The sequence below is a fragment of the Dromiciops gliroides genome, chromosome 4, assembly GCF_019393635.1.
Source record: "Dromiciops gliroides isolate mDroGli1 chromosome 4, mDroGli1.pri, whole genome shotgun sequence".
NCBI lineage: Eukaryota > Metazoa > Chordata > Mammalia > Microbiotheria > Microbiotheriidae > Dromiciops > Dromiciops gliroides.
The window spans coordinates 164833718-164846985 of NC_057864.1; the positions used below are offsets into that span (position 1 = coordinate 164833718).

Below are 13268 nucleotides of genomic sequence, written 5' to 3' on the forward strand. Positions count from 1 at the left end.
ATTACCTATGTCATTACTGTGCCCAGTAAAGTCCAATGGTTTTCTCTGAGATAAAGTTTTAAGGGGTCTGACATTGAAAGCCCTTCACACTCTGAATCTAACTTACCTTTTCAGTCTTGATATACATTGTTCCCTTTACATGTGTTAAGCAGAAACCTGACCTTCCAGACAAACATAAAAACAAGCACCCATTTTTATTTCTCTTCAGCAACTAGTTACATACATTGCATGGGAAATATCTCAAGAAATTCCAATGAGATTTGGGGGTAAAAGTGTTTAAGCAGTTGATTTGGGGGGGGGGTGTACAATCCCTGGACAATTAATAAGTCAGTCTGATAGAGATTGATTAAGTCCTTACTTCTTGGTTTTTCAATAGCATGCTCTTATTTCCATTTGCCTAATGCAAATCAGTCTGAAAGCTCACTCTTTGAAAGCAAACAATGTGGATGTGAAGCAGGAAGCCTCTTGGGAATCTTTGCACATAAGGAAGATCCGTGTAACACCTCCCCCCAACCCCCAATTGGCTCAGGAATATTGGGGAGCTGAGAGCAGACAGTGATGTCTACAGAAGACTCAGAAAAAAACTACTTGGTTTGTGCTTCTGTTCTCAGGAACTTTGATTATTTACATGTCAGCCAGGTTCAATCTGTTACCATAAGGGAACTTCGATTTGTTAGATTAGGTTTTCATACAATTCCTCTGGAGAAATAAGGGAATTTTACCAAATAATCACCACATGTTCTTTTGCCCAATCAAAGAAGCTTTCGTGCTGTTCCACACATGTCATTCCATCATCTCCTGTCTCTGTGCCTTTCCCTTCAAATTTGGAAAGAACTCCCTTCTTATGTCTGTCTCTTAGAAGCCCTAAGAGAGGGGCAGCTAAGGTAGGCACCGGCCCTGGATTCAGGAATACCTGAGTTCAGATCCAGCCTCAGACACTTGACACTAGCTGTGTGACCTTGAGCAAGTCACTTAACCCTCATTGCCCCACATAATAAACAAACAAATAGATAAATGAATTAATAATAAATGAATGAATGAATAAATGGGGAAAAAAAAGAAGCCCTACGAGGAAAGATCTTATCAGGAAGGAGTCAAGCATGAAGTCTTTCTTGATTATCCCTTCCTCCTTTTCCTATAGCCTGTCTCCCCAAATTGCCTTGGATCTACTGTTTTGGGCTCATATTGTATAAACTTATATGTGTACACGTTGCCTCCCTGTATATAATGTGAGCTTCTTGAGATAGTGACTGTATACTTTTCATTTTTGTAGCTTAAGCAACCAGCACAGTCCCTGGCACTTAGCAGTATATAAATGCTTAATGATTGATTGTTAGGAATGTGTATTTGTGTCTGATGGAAGGAGGAACATTTCCAAAGGAAAATCAAAATTGATCTTATGAAGGGATTCAAAAGCATTCTTCATCTTTTAGAGGAGTAACAATAGTGAGAGATGCAATCAAAATTTCTTCTAGCTTTTATCCATAGTTGGTACCTTTGTAATTTTATTATGTGACTGTTCTGTTTTCTGGTTACAATGTTTCTGTGTGTGTGTGTGTGTGTGTGTGTGTGTGTGTGTGTGTGTGTGTGTGTGTGTGTGTGGCAGTTGGGGTTAAGTGACTTGCCCAGGGTCACACAGCTAGTAAGTGTCAAGTGTCTGAGGTCAAATTTGAACTCAGGTCCTCCTGAATCCAGGGCCGGTACTCTATCCATTGCGCCACCTAGCTGCCCCATGGTTACAATGTTTCTGTACAGATTCTGATCTGAAAAAAATTCTGTTCCTTCTGTACAGTCCTTTGGCACTCTGTTGTATTGCTGCAATAAAAAACATATCCATCAGAAGTATCATTTAAATATCAATCAAGTGGAAATGAATGTCACAAGAAAAGATTTCTATAAACTTATTTTTTAAGTGAAATAAAATTGTCGTTGGCTTTTCTCCCTCCATCTTCATACTCCATTGTATCTATGTGCAGTGTAGGGTAATAAACCTTAACTTTTCTTCTCAACTGTTTCATCTTGTGGTTTGAAAAGCTGTTGAAGGACAGCAGGACTCGGGATGTTTCATATGAATTCCTTTTAGATTATTTGAAAAGCAAATTCCTATTACCACTTTGAAGGTTAAATTCCAGTATTATTAAAATTGATGAGTCTAAGCTAAATCAGTTTTCTTATTTTACATATGAGGAATCTGGGGCTCTTTTCCCTCCTTTGTATAAAATGAGGTTGTCGAATTAGCTGTTCTCTAAGATTTCTATCCAATGAACCTATGTTATTTCTAGAATATGCAAACAATGGACCTGAAGTACATTTAAAACTATATGTGATGAAGAGAGATTCCTAATATTTTATCTTATGCTATCCAAAAATAAGAAATAGAAACTCTAAAGTCTGTGAGGCATCACACCCACTCTGTGTGTATGTGTGTATGTGCGAGTGTGCGTGCGCGTGCGCTTGCACTATATGCATCTTCTAGAAAGGAATCACACTCTGTAACTATTGCATAGTTGCATATAGCACCTTGGGCAAGAGAACATGTTTAAAATTTAGAGTCCAACTCCTTAAAGTAGGATTTCAAGAATTAGAATTAGGGATAATTGTTTATTTGAGACCAATGACAGTATTTGTGGCGGCCAAATTTACAAGCTATACAACAGTAGAATCTGTTATTGTATTTCTTTTCTGAGTGATTTCGGTCTTTTATTTCCTCAACTCTCTTAATTCCACAGATATTTATTAATCATTTACTCTGGTAATGGACTCAAGGGACTGTGCTTTTAAACCTGTCTTAAGGTTTAACAAGTGATTAGAGGTATATGAATGGGTAAAGCTGATTTCTGAGGCAGATTCCATTTGTTTCTGGGCAGTATGAAAGTTCATTTAAGCAAGTTCAAGTTGGTGGGGCGGGGTGGTATTTAACATTTTCTCCTCTGCACATGGTTTTGAATAAAAAAAAAACCATTTAGCTAAGTGAAATGCTAGGAGGTGGCATCTTATTGGTAGACAGGTCCATTTTCATTACTTTAATTGTGTGATTTATCAGGATTTCCAGCTTTTTATAAATGTTAGAGTGTTATAGGACCGAATTAAAAGGATTTAGAATAAAAGGAGTTTAAGAAAAGGACTTTGTGACAGGATTGCTATACTTTTTACATTTGATGGATTGAGCGAGCAGTTTTTCATTTTCATCATCATGCTTCATTCAGTTAAACACTGTGCAGAGCAGGTGTGTGTAACGTCATTCTATCCCATATGTGAATAAACACACCATTTTATATATAAAAATATTAATCCTCCACAACTTGGAGGATTACATTTTCCCTGGAATTACACATAGGGTAGTGACTCCATTAGGCATTGTGGAAAGCACATGTTGCTTTTTGTACTGCATGAAAAATCAGGTTAATAGCAACCATGTTTGTGAGATTTCAAAGTCCCTATAGTAATGATTTTTCTAATGTATTAATGTTCAGAATGTCAGAAAATTAACTTGTTTCACGCAGATCAAGATTTTCATGCATTGTCTACCAATTTCTGAGTTAATCATAATAGAGTGTGAGGCATGCCCTGATTATATTTTTCTTAAAACATATCATATATTATGGGTAGTTTGTATTTTATTTTATTCAAATTTTTCTATTCCAAGTTCCTGCTCATTAATTTTCCTGCATTTATGGACTTGCAAATTTGTTTGCCATTGTGTTTAAGTGTGGTCTTTACTTTGAAGAATATAAAACTTGTAACTACATTGATCTGTGGACTCATATGCTATTAGTATGTGTTTGTTCACTGTTGTGAATGTGGTTTTCCTACTTAGAGAAAAGTTCACTGGACCAATATATTCTAATAGATGAGCAGAAACAAATGGAGTTATTACTAAAGGTTCATTTTTTAAAAAAATCTAAATTTTAACTTAGCAGTTGTTACTTTTACAGGCCAAAAATGTTTTGTTTATCAGATTTTCAGATCAGTGTGTGTAGTATAGGTGGAAACCATAGAGGTCTGGTAAAGCCCAGGAGAGGGACAAAGAAAATGCACTTAGAACTTTCAAGTTATACATAAACTTCTTGTTGAATGTGAAGTTATTGATGTGAACCATTTTAATATTATAATTACCCATATATGTAGGAGTGAAGTTAGACTTGTACAGATAAACTTTAGTCACAATTAATCTGTAACTTAAATACTGTGTATATACTACATCTGTTAATTATTAATAGTGAAAGCTGATATTGTTAATTATAGGATCTGAAAATTTGTTTTGAAAAGAGTACCAGTATATAATCTATTGTAAATTAAATTTTGAACAAATATATTTCAGATGCTATTCTAGGTAAAAACACCATTGGTTTATAAGGTGGACTCAGTGTTTTTCAAAATCTATACACTAGTTCTAACAGCTTTAGAAAGTATTATTTAAAAATAATCTTTTATTTGTGCATTTTTACATTTTACATAATTTTCCTCAGTCTCTTCCTCCCAGTGATCCATCCTCCATAACGTATAATATTTTTAAATACACAAATTGAAAAGGAAAAAAAGCAACAATGATCACTACATCAAAAAATCATGAATATATGTATATTGTTCCACATTCATAAACCTCAGCAGAGGAACAGTTTGGAGGAGTATTTTTTCATGTATCTTCTAATTTTGTATCTTGTAATTTTGCAGCATTCAGTTGTTGTTTTTTGCAAATTTTTCTCCAATTATATTGCTTCAGCAAGAAGTATTAATTTAATGATTGTGTCAACAATAGAATTTGTCATGCAGGGGTATCCAGGGACTCCATTCATTTTGAAAATCTACGTGTCCTTCATCATATGATGTAATATAATAAGGAATACAGAGTGGTATCCAGCAGATGTGAAATTTTCTTCCTTAATTTCTACCTCTATTACCATCCCTTCCTTTGGAAGCTGTCAGCTGTGTTAACCTCATAAGGAGGCAGCATGGCAGGAGAAAGAGCTCTGGCCTCCAGAATCAGAGGTCCTGACTTCAGATCCTTCTGGGATAGATTGCCATCTGGCTCTAGTTGTGAGATCCTTTGATTCTGTCAAATATCACATCACACTGTGCCTTCTAGACAAAACCCTCCTTACTGTCCTTGTCTTGTCCTCCCTCTGAGGATGGTGCTAGAGAAGAACTTTCTTGGACCTGATTACATTCTGTAGTATTGACTACATGTCTTATTATCCTTTAAAACCAGACTGCTGTTGTATTATTGTTTGTTTGTCATTTCACTGTATGCTTGATTAAAAAGAAGCTTGGATTAGAACTCAAGAGGCCCTGGGTAAAAGTCACAGCTCTTTCTAGAACTCCCCATAACGTTTAGCTTGCTGTTTATACTGTTTTCCTATCTATTAAATAGAGGAAATCATCTGCTCTATTAGGGACACAGGGATTTTAGAATGAGAAGAGAACATGTTCTCGTCCATTTCAGCTGCTTTTTATAGGATTCCCCACAAGATGCAGTGATTCTGAATATTGCCTTTATTTAGCCTTTATCTGGAATAAAGGAAGAGATAAAGCTTAACTTAAGAAATCTAGGGAACTGAGGAGAGATGAAGGGGCTGGGAAACAAGGATCATAGTCACTAGAAAGATTAGCATATAAATGAATTCCTGGAGAAGATCTGGTACATACATATGTGACTCATTCAGATGAAAGATGTCTAGACCTTGGGTAAGCTGATCTTCAAATTTTGGAAAGTAGACCAAAAGGGTTAGTGATCTTATGAGAAGTCCTGTCTTGACTCAGGTGATGCCAGGTTCTCTTTACTCTTCCTGCTTTGATGTTGATGTACCTAGGCTCTATTCTGCACTTGTGATGTGGATGTGGAGGAAGGCCACATATTTTATAGACATGGACAGGGTCTCTAGGAGCTCATCTGATTTTTGATATCACGGGCAGTATTAATTTTTTTTTGTTTTTTGTTTGTTTTGTTTGTTTTTTGTTTTTTTTTTTGCGGGGCAATGAGGGTTAAGTGACTTACCCAGGGTCACACAGCTAGTAAGTGTCAAATATCTGAGGCTGGCTTTGAACTCAGGTCCTCCTGAATCCAGGGCCAGCGCTTTATCCACTGTGCTATCTATCTGCCCCCAGTATTAATTTTTAAGAAGAATTATTTCTACTAATAATGTACAGTGCATAATTTACAGAGAAATTATGCCTTTTCTTTTTTTATTATTTACAAATTATCCATTATATAGCTTGTTTGTACATAGTTGTTTGGATGTCGTCTCTCCTATTAGAGGGCAAGATCCTTTAGAGAAGAGACTGTCTTTTTCATTTCTTTGTATACTGTCCTCAATGTTTAGCATAGTGCCTGGGACATAGCATTTGCTTAATAAATATTGATTGATTGATTGGTTTATTGATTGGTTTATTGATTGATGAGAGAACAGTAATTATTGTTATGATTATGATGATGACAAAGGTGAGTACCATTATCTTTTCATGCAAAGGAATGTTTCAGAGTCTCCTTCATTTAAAGTCTTTTCTTTCTTGGTAAGGAATACAATTCTGATGAAGAATACAATTCTTAGTATGTTGTACAAGTATTTCAATTTTATGTCTAGCTACCTATTGAAACCGCTTAGATTCTACTCTCAAGTAATTTTTGTTTATTAGATCATATAAAGTCAGCTGCCTAGTGAATAACTATTGGACTAGGAAAGCCAAATGAGGAATGCCATTTATTTTCTTTGAAAAAGATTTAGTCTGACTTGATTTCACAACAAAAGCATACATACATAATTATTGTGTCTTACTATCATATGCAGCTAGAAACCTTTAGAAATTATTTTTTAAAAAAGAGAAAATACACAAGAATATTTCTGACTTTAGCCTTTTTTATGCTTTCTAACAGATTCACAGAAGTGTGACAACTTTGCTGAGAAGAGGCCTCTGCTTGGTGTTTGTAAGAGCATTGGATCTTCTGGGTAAGGAAAGATCTTTTTTAAAGAATGTCTTTTCAGTCTCTCTTCATTATCTCCACAAAAGCTCTGATAAAAACTCTTTTTTTCTTTTATATTGTGGCATAACTATAGAATTTTTAATTCATGGAAATATAAAACAAATTTTTAATGCAATATCTTGTTTGTTCATCACTTCAATTTCTACCACTTCTGTCCCCTCCTAGAGAGACATTCCTTAGAACAAATACTTTAAAAAAAAAAAAGAACAAGAGGGAAAACATTCCATAAAATCAATAAATACATCAAAACTTATGACATTACATTCAGAGTCCCACACACCATGGACTCCCCATTTCTTTTGATGGGTTGAGGGGGAAGTGTTTTCTCATTTTTCTTTCTGTTTAACTCTGTTCTCTGATCAATGGCACCAACTTATTTCTAATTTTTTTGCTACCACAAAAAGGGCTTTCCCCTTGTTTTACTGAGCAAGTGCAGTGGTGTTATGGCTCTGAATTTTTATATTGTATTGGCTGCAGCAGTGCCAATTAAATAAATCACTTAACTCTGTAGAGGAGAAATGATAATATTGCCTCTTCTTACAGGCTAGCTATGACGTGGACTTATAACATTGTATAACAATAAAAGCAAAAAATTCCCAGCTATTCTCATTTCTTCCATCATCTTTATTTAAATTAGGAGGGGCATTTAGTGAAATTCGTGACATTATATATAAAATCATTAGTGCTTAGAAGGGGAAGGAGAGGAGTAAAGAATAGATTAAACTGTGTTGTTACATGTTAGTCTAGCCATTGCATTTGTTCTCTCTCTAACTCCCCCCGCCCCCCGCAAATTTGCAGTTGCTTCTTGTTTCAAGGGACTTATTAGGCCTTAGTAACTTCTTAGGCTACCAAACCATTGTGCCTCAGTACCCAGAGTTCCTGTGTAGTTGTCAGTATTTGTTGTGTGTGCTTTAGACTATGGCTAAGATTTTTAAAAGTACATGTTTATTGCTATCTTTTGTTTTTACATGCCTAAATTTCATCTGTGTCCCTCTTCTGCTTCAAGGACGATCCCTTAAAACTTTTGAAAAGGAGGAAGAAGGGGGGAAAATGAACAAAACCGATAAATTGATAAGACATGACATTTTATGCAGTGATGACAATAGCGTCCAGCCTCCCATCTCACCAAAAGTTTGGGGAGACGTATCTCTTCGTATCTCTTCTTTAGGATCAAACTTGTTCATTTTAATTTTGAAACTTTCCTTTTCAGTTTTATCCTGGTGATCGTTCTTTCCATTTACATAGTCTATATTGTTTTCTGAGCTTTCATTAATTTAGTTTGTGTCTTTTCATACACAGCTTTCTATGCTTCCTTGTCTTAATCATATTTGTTATTTCTTACAGTGCAGTAATATTCCATTACATTCATGTGCCACAATTTGTTTAGGCATCTACTTTATTTCTAGTCATTTTCCACTAAAAAAAGTCCTAGAAATGTTTTACTGTATGTGGAGCCTTTCTCTTTGTGAGTGACCTGAGGGTCCTAGGTATATGCCTAGCAGTTGATTCTCTGGATCAAAGGGTATGGACATTTTAGCTACTTCATTTGCATGTTTCCAAATTGCTTTTTGGAGTACTCATTCATAGTTCTGCCAACCGTGGATTAGTTTGACGGTTTTCTTTTCTGCTGCTTCTTCTTCTGCTGCTGCTGCTTCTGCTGCTTCTTCGAGGGTTAAGTGACTTGCCCAGGGTCACATAGCTAGCAAGTGTCTAGTGTCTGAGGCCGAATTTGAACTCAGGTCCTCTTGAATCCAGGGCCGGTGCTTTACCCACTGCACCACCTCCTTGTCACAGTTCTACAACCCTTCCAACATTCCCATCCTTTTATGATCTTTGCCCATTTGCTTGGTAGGGGGTGAAATCTCAATGTTGTTTTGGTTTGCATTTCTGTTATTATTAAGGTTGTTAATAGTTTATGCTTCTGTTTGAGAACTGCTTCATTTGTTTATTATGAACTTAATATTTCTCGCCAAATATTGCCAATTAATTTAACAATTAAGGAACAAAAACACATATTAGGTATTTTTTATTTTTGTTTTCATTTATTTATTTTTTTAAGCAACAGACATTTATTTTATTTTTCAGTTACATGTAAGGGTAGTTTTCAACATTCATTTTCATAAGATTTAGAGTTCCAAATTTTTCTTCCCCCCACCCCACCCCCCCTTCTCCCCTCCACAAGATTGCAACCAGGTTATATATGTACAATCCACAAGTTTTCTTTTTATCAGTTCTTTCTATAGGGGTGCATAGTAAGCTTCCTCATTAGTTCCTTTGGATTGTCTTGGATCATTGCATTGCTGAGAATAGTTAAGTCATTCACAATTGCTCATTGAACAATACTGCTGTCATTATGCACAATGTCCTCCCAGCTCTGCTCACTTCACTATACATCGATGTTCATTAGTCTTTCCAGGTTTTGGGGGGAATCATCCTGTTTGTCATTTCCTGTAGCACAAGACCATTCCACTACAATCATTTAACACAACTTGTTCCATCATTCCTCAATTGATGGACATTCCCTTGATTCTCAATTCTTAGCCTCCACCAAGAGTTGCTATAAATATTTTTTGTACAATTTTCCCCCCTTTTGTCTTTTTCATGATTACTATTGTTAACGGTTTCCCTTCCATCCTATTCTCATCCCCATGATATTTATTCTATTATCCATCTTCTTTCATCCTATCACTCTTCAAAAGGGATTTGCTTCTGTCTGTCCCCTCACCCACTCTGCCCTTCCTTCTTTTGCCTCTCTCTCTTTATTCCCTTCCCCATCTATTTTCCTGCAGGGTTATAGAGATTACTCCACCCAACTGAGTGTGTACATTTTTCCCTCCTGGAGTCAATTCTAATGAGATTGAGGTCTTTGAGCCAATTCTGGTGAGTGTTAGGCTCATTTACTGCCCAGATTAAATAGATTACTCCACCCAGTTGGGTGTGTGTGTGTTAGTCCCTCCTTGAGGCAGCTCTGGTGAGTTTAAGATCTTTGAGCTTTTTTCTGATGAGTGTAAAATTCATTTACTGCCCTGCTGCTCTCTCATCTCTTCCCCCACTGCATAAGCCTTTTCCTGTTCCTTTCATGTAGAATTTCACCTCTGCCCTTCACTCATCCCCAGTGCATTCCCTTCACCCCTCAATTTAACCCTAAAGATGTCATCACCTAGCTAGGTGACACAGTGGACAAAGCATCACCTCTGGACCCAGGGGGATCCCAGCCAAAACCTGGCCTCAGACACAAGACAGTCACCCACTGTATGACCCCAGGTATGTCCCCTAGCTCCAATTTTTTATGGTTCTCTAGGTTCTTGTATTTGAAAGTCAAATTTGCCATTCAGTTCAGATCTTTTCATCACAAATATCTGAAAGTCTTCTTTTTCATTAAAGTCCCATTTTTTTCTGCTGAAAGATTATGATGAGTTTTGCTGGGTAGGTGATTCTTGGTTGTAATCCAATTTCCTTTGCCCTTTGGAATATCATATTCCATGCCCTCCATTCCTTTAATGTAGAAGCTGCTAGATCTCCTCTACATATAAGGTCTTAAAAAGAAACCTTAAAATTTCTTAAAAATACAACTGCATTTTAACAGTGACCTTTTTTGTTCTCTTTTAGATCTCTCTTCTGCCTACTTTAACAATTTTGATAGGTGTTTTTGTACTTTTTCTTCATCAATATATATCTTGCTTCTCTAATCCTGCTTTTCTTACTTTGAATTCTTTTGCATAAATGATCAATTTATAGACTCTCAGAGTAGCAAGCAACCTCAGAGGCTATCAAAACCAAATTTTATCTGAACAGGATAATTGTCTACATATACAAGACTAGTAGTCATCCACTCTTTCCTTAAAGATTTCAAGTGAGGAGTATTCTACTTTTTCCTGAGAAAGGCCATTTCACTTTTGGACAGCTTTAATAATTGGAGTTATTTGCCTCTTTGTATCCTCCTGCTCATTTCTCCCAGTTTTACTCTCTAGGATCAAAAAGGACAAGTCTACTGTTTTTTCCTTATGACGACCCTCCAGATACTTGATGATACCTGTCATGTCCCCTGTAAATCTTATTTTCCTCATACCATATTCCCCCAGTTCCTTCATTGAATCATTATGTAGCATGACCATACAGCCCTTCCAGTGACTTCCTAATCACTCTCCTATAGACACTCTCCAGCTGATCATTTGCTTCTTCACTTATGACTGAAAATAGTATGCAAAATATGTTATGACCAGTGTGCAGTATGGAGAAATTATGGCTTCCCCATGTCCTGTGTCCTAAATTTACATTAATGTATCCTGTAATTACTCTATCACTCTTGTAGATTATAATGTTGAGGGGCAGCTAGGTGGTGCAGTGGATAAAGCACTGGCCCTGGAGTCAGGAGGACCTGAGTTCAAATCTGGCCTCAGACACTTGACACTTACTAGCTGTGTGACCCTGGGCAAGTCACTTAACCCCCATTGCCTTGCCAAAAAAAAAAAAAAGATTACAATGTTGATTCCTGTTGAACCTGTAATTATATAAAACCCCCATAAGTGATATGTCTCCATACTTTCTTATATTGTCATTTGTGAAGTTCTTTTTTTGAGCCTTTATTTACTTTTTTTTGAATTCACATTTTTCTTTATTAAACTTTATAAACTTTATTCAGCCACTTCCCCATTGATTATGTCTCAATTTTTTTTGCTATTTCAAATGAAATAGCTATGAATGTTTTTGAATAGGCACATTCCTTTTCACAGCATAATTTGAATTTATTGCTAATAATATTATTCAAGTGAAGACGTTTTAAATGTATAGGAAAAATACCTGAACATATTGAAAGGAAAGGATTTTCAGTCACAGCATCTGGTGGATGCTGACACACGTGGAGGACAAAATGGGAAGTAGGTGCCATGGCGTGTCCTTTCTCCCTGCCCTCAATATTTTCACCCTAGCTTTACCATCTTCTGTGCCCTCATCCCACTGTAGAACCCAGCAGGAAGTAAGTACCATGGAAAGTGACTCACTCCAGCCTTCCCACCACTGAACCTTTTCTGTCTTCTGACTAACTGACTGAATCCCTATGCCTACTTTTGTGAGAATAGTCCCCAAGGATAATCTCAGATTTCCCAATTCAGTCTTACACTTATACCCTCTTATTTCTTCCCAACAATGGTGGACTAGAGCCATCTTGTCTCCTCCTCATATATTTCTTCTAAAATATTTATTTCTGCTTTATTCTAGGGATTGGGGTCACCCATTTTTTCTTGGGATTTCTAACATTTTCTCCTTTGTCCTTTCTTTTGCACTCTTTGCCTTTATCATATTTACACTAAACCCAGAAGCTGTGGTTAAATGAGATACAGCTATATTTACTTATTATTTTTGGTACCTTTATTACCTCATACAGAATACTTAATTCTGAATATGTAATACTTTATTCCAATAGATTGACTTCTATATTCTCATTGCAATACTCAGGGTAGAGTTTTGTTTTTTGTTTGTTTGTTTGGGTTTTTTTGGCCTCAACTTAAATGCATAATGACTTACCTTCACCTCTATCTAGAAGTCATTGTTCAGTATATATTCTTACTTTAATATACTGCTATTTTCTTTTCTTACCTTTTTTAAAAAAAATGGTCATCGCTGACCGGAAGTATGTTTGTTTTGTCTTCTTGCTGTGTTATCTGTTTACAATTTTCTAAACTGTTTATAGTATGTGATGGGTTTGTCAGAGTGTTTATAATCTCATGAACATTTTGAGATAGGACTGTGTGTTCTGTTTGTTGCAATTGTTGCTTTACAGTTCTTGGTTAACTGGTATAATTCTACAGTCCTAGCAAGTGATTCCTGTAGAAAGCTTTCTTAGGATTTCATTGTAAGAATTTGTATTAAATTTTTTTTGGCATACTTAAAGGCAGTGAATTACAGAAAGAAAGGCCTTGTAGATAGATAAATAGTAGTATTTGTACTTTTGTGGTAGTAAAAAACTGGAAACAAGTGAGTGCCCATAAAGTAGAGAATAACTGAATACATTAATGTATTATTATTTTGTCATTAGAAATGATGAATGTGAAGTAAAAGACATATATTGAATAAGGAAAGAAGAATAAGAATATCAATAATGACTATGAAATTGTAAATGAAAACAACATTAAAAGACATATTAACTCATATTGAATACATTTACTAATGTTGTTTCCAGGAGATAGGGTAGAAAGGTATATAACCCTGGCTAAAGAATATTGCATAGCCTATCAGATGTAGTTGCTGTGTTGACTGGTTTTGCTTCATGTTTTCATTTTTTTTATGAGGG

General features: G+C 35.9%; 1 protein-coding gene across 1 annotated transcript in view; it reads left to right on the forward strand.

Moving 5' to 3' along the window:
* BCAS3 (BCAS3 microtubule associated cell migration factor) overlaps nt 1-13268 on the forward strand; it is a 789343-nt gene that overhangs the window by 102160 nt on the left and 673915 nt on the right. Inside the window, exon 8 of the mRNA XM_044003231.1 lies at nt 6872-6944. Within this exon, the coding sequence (XP_043859166.1) occupies nt 6872-6944 (73 nt within the window). The remainder of the gene's footprint in view (nt 1-6871; nt 6945-13268) is intronic.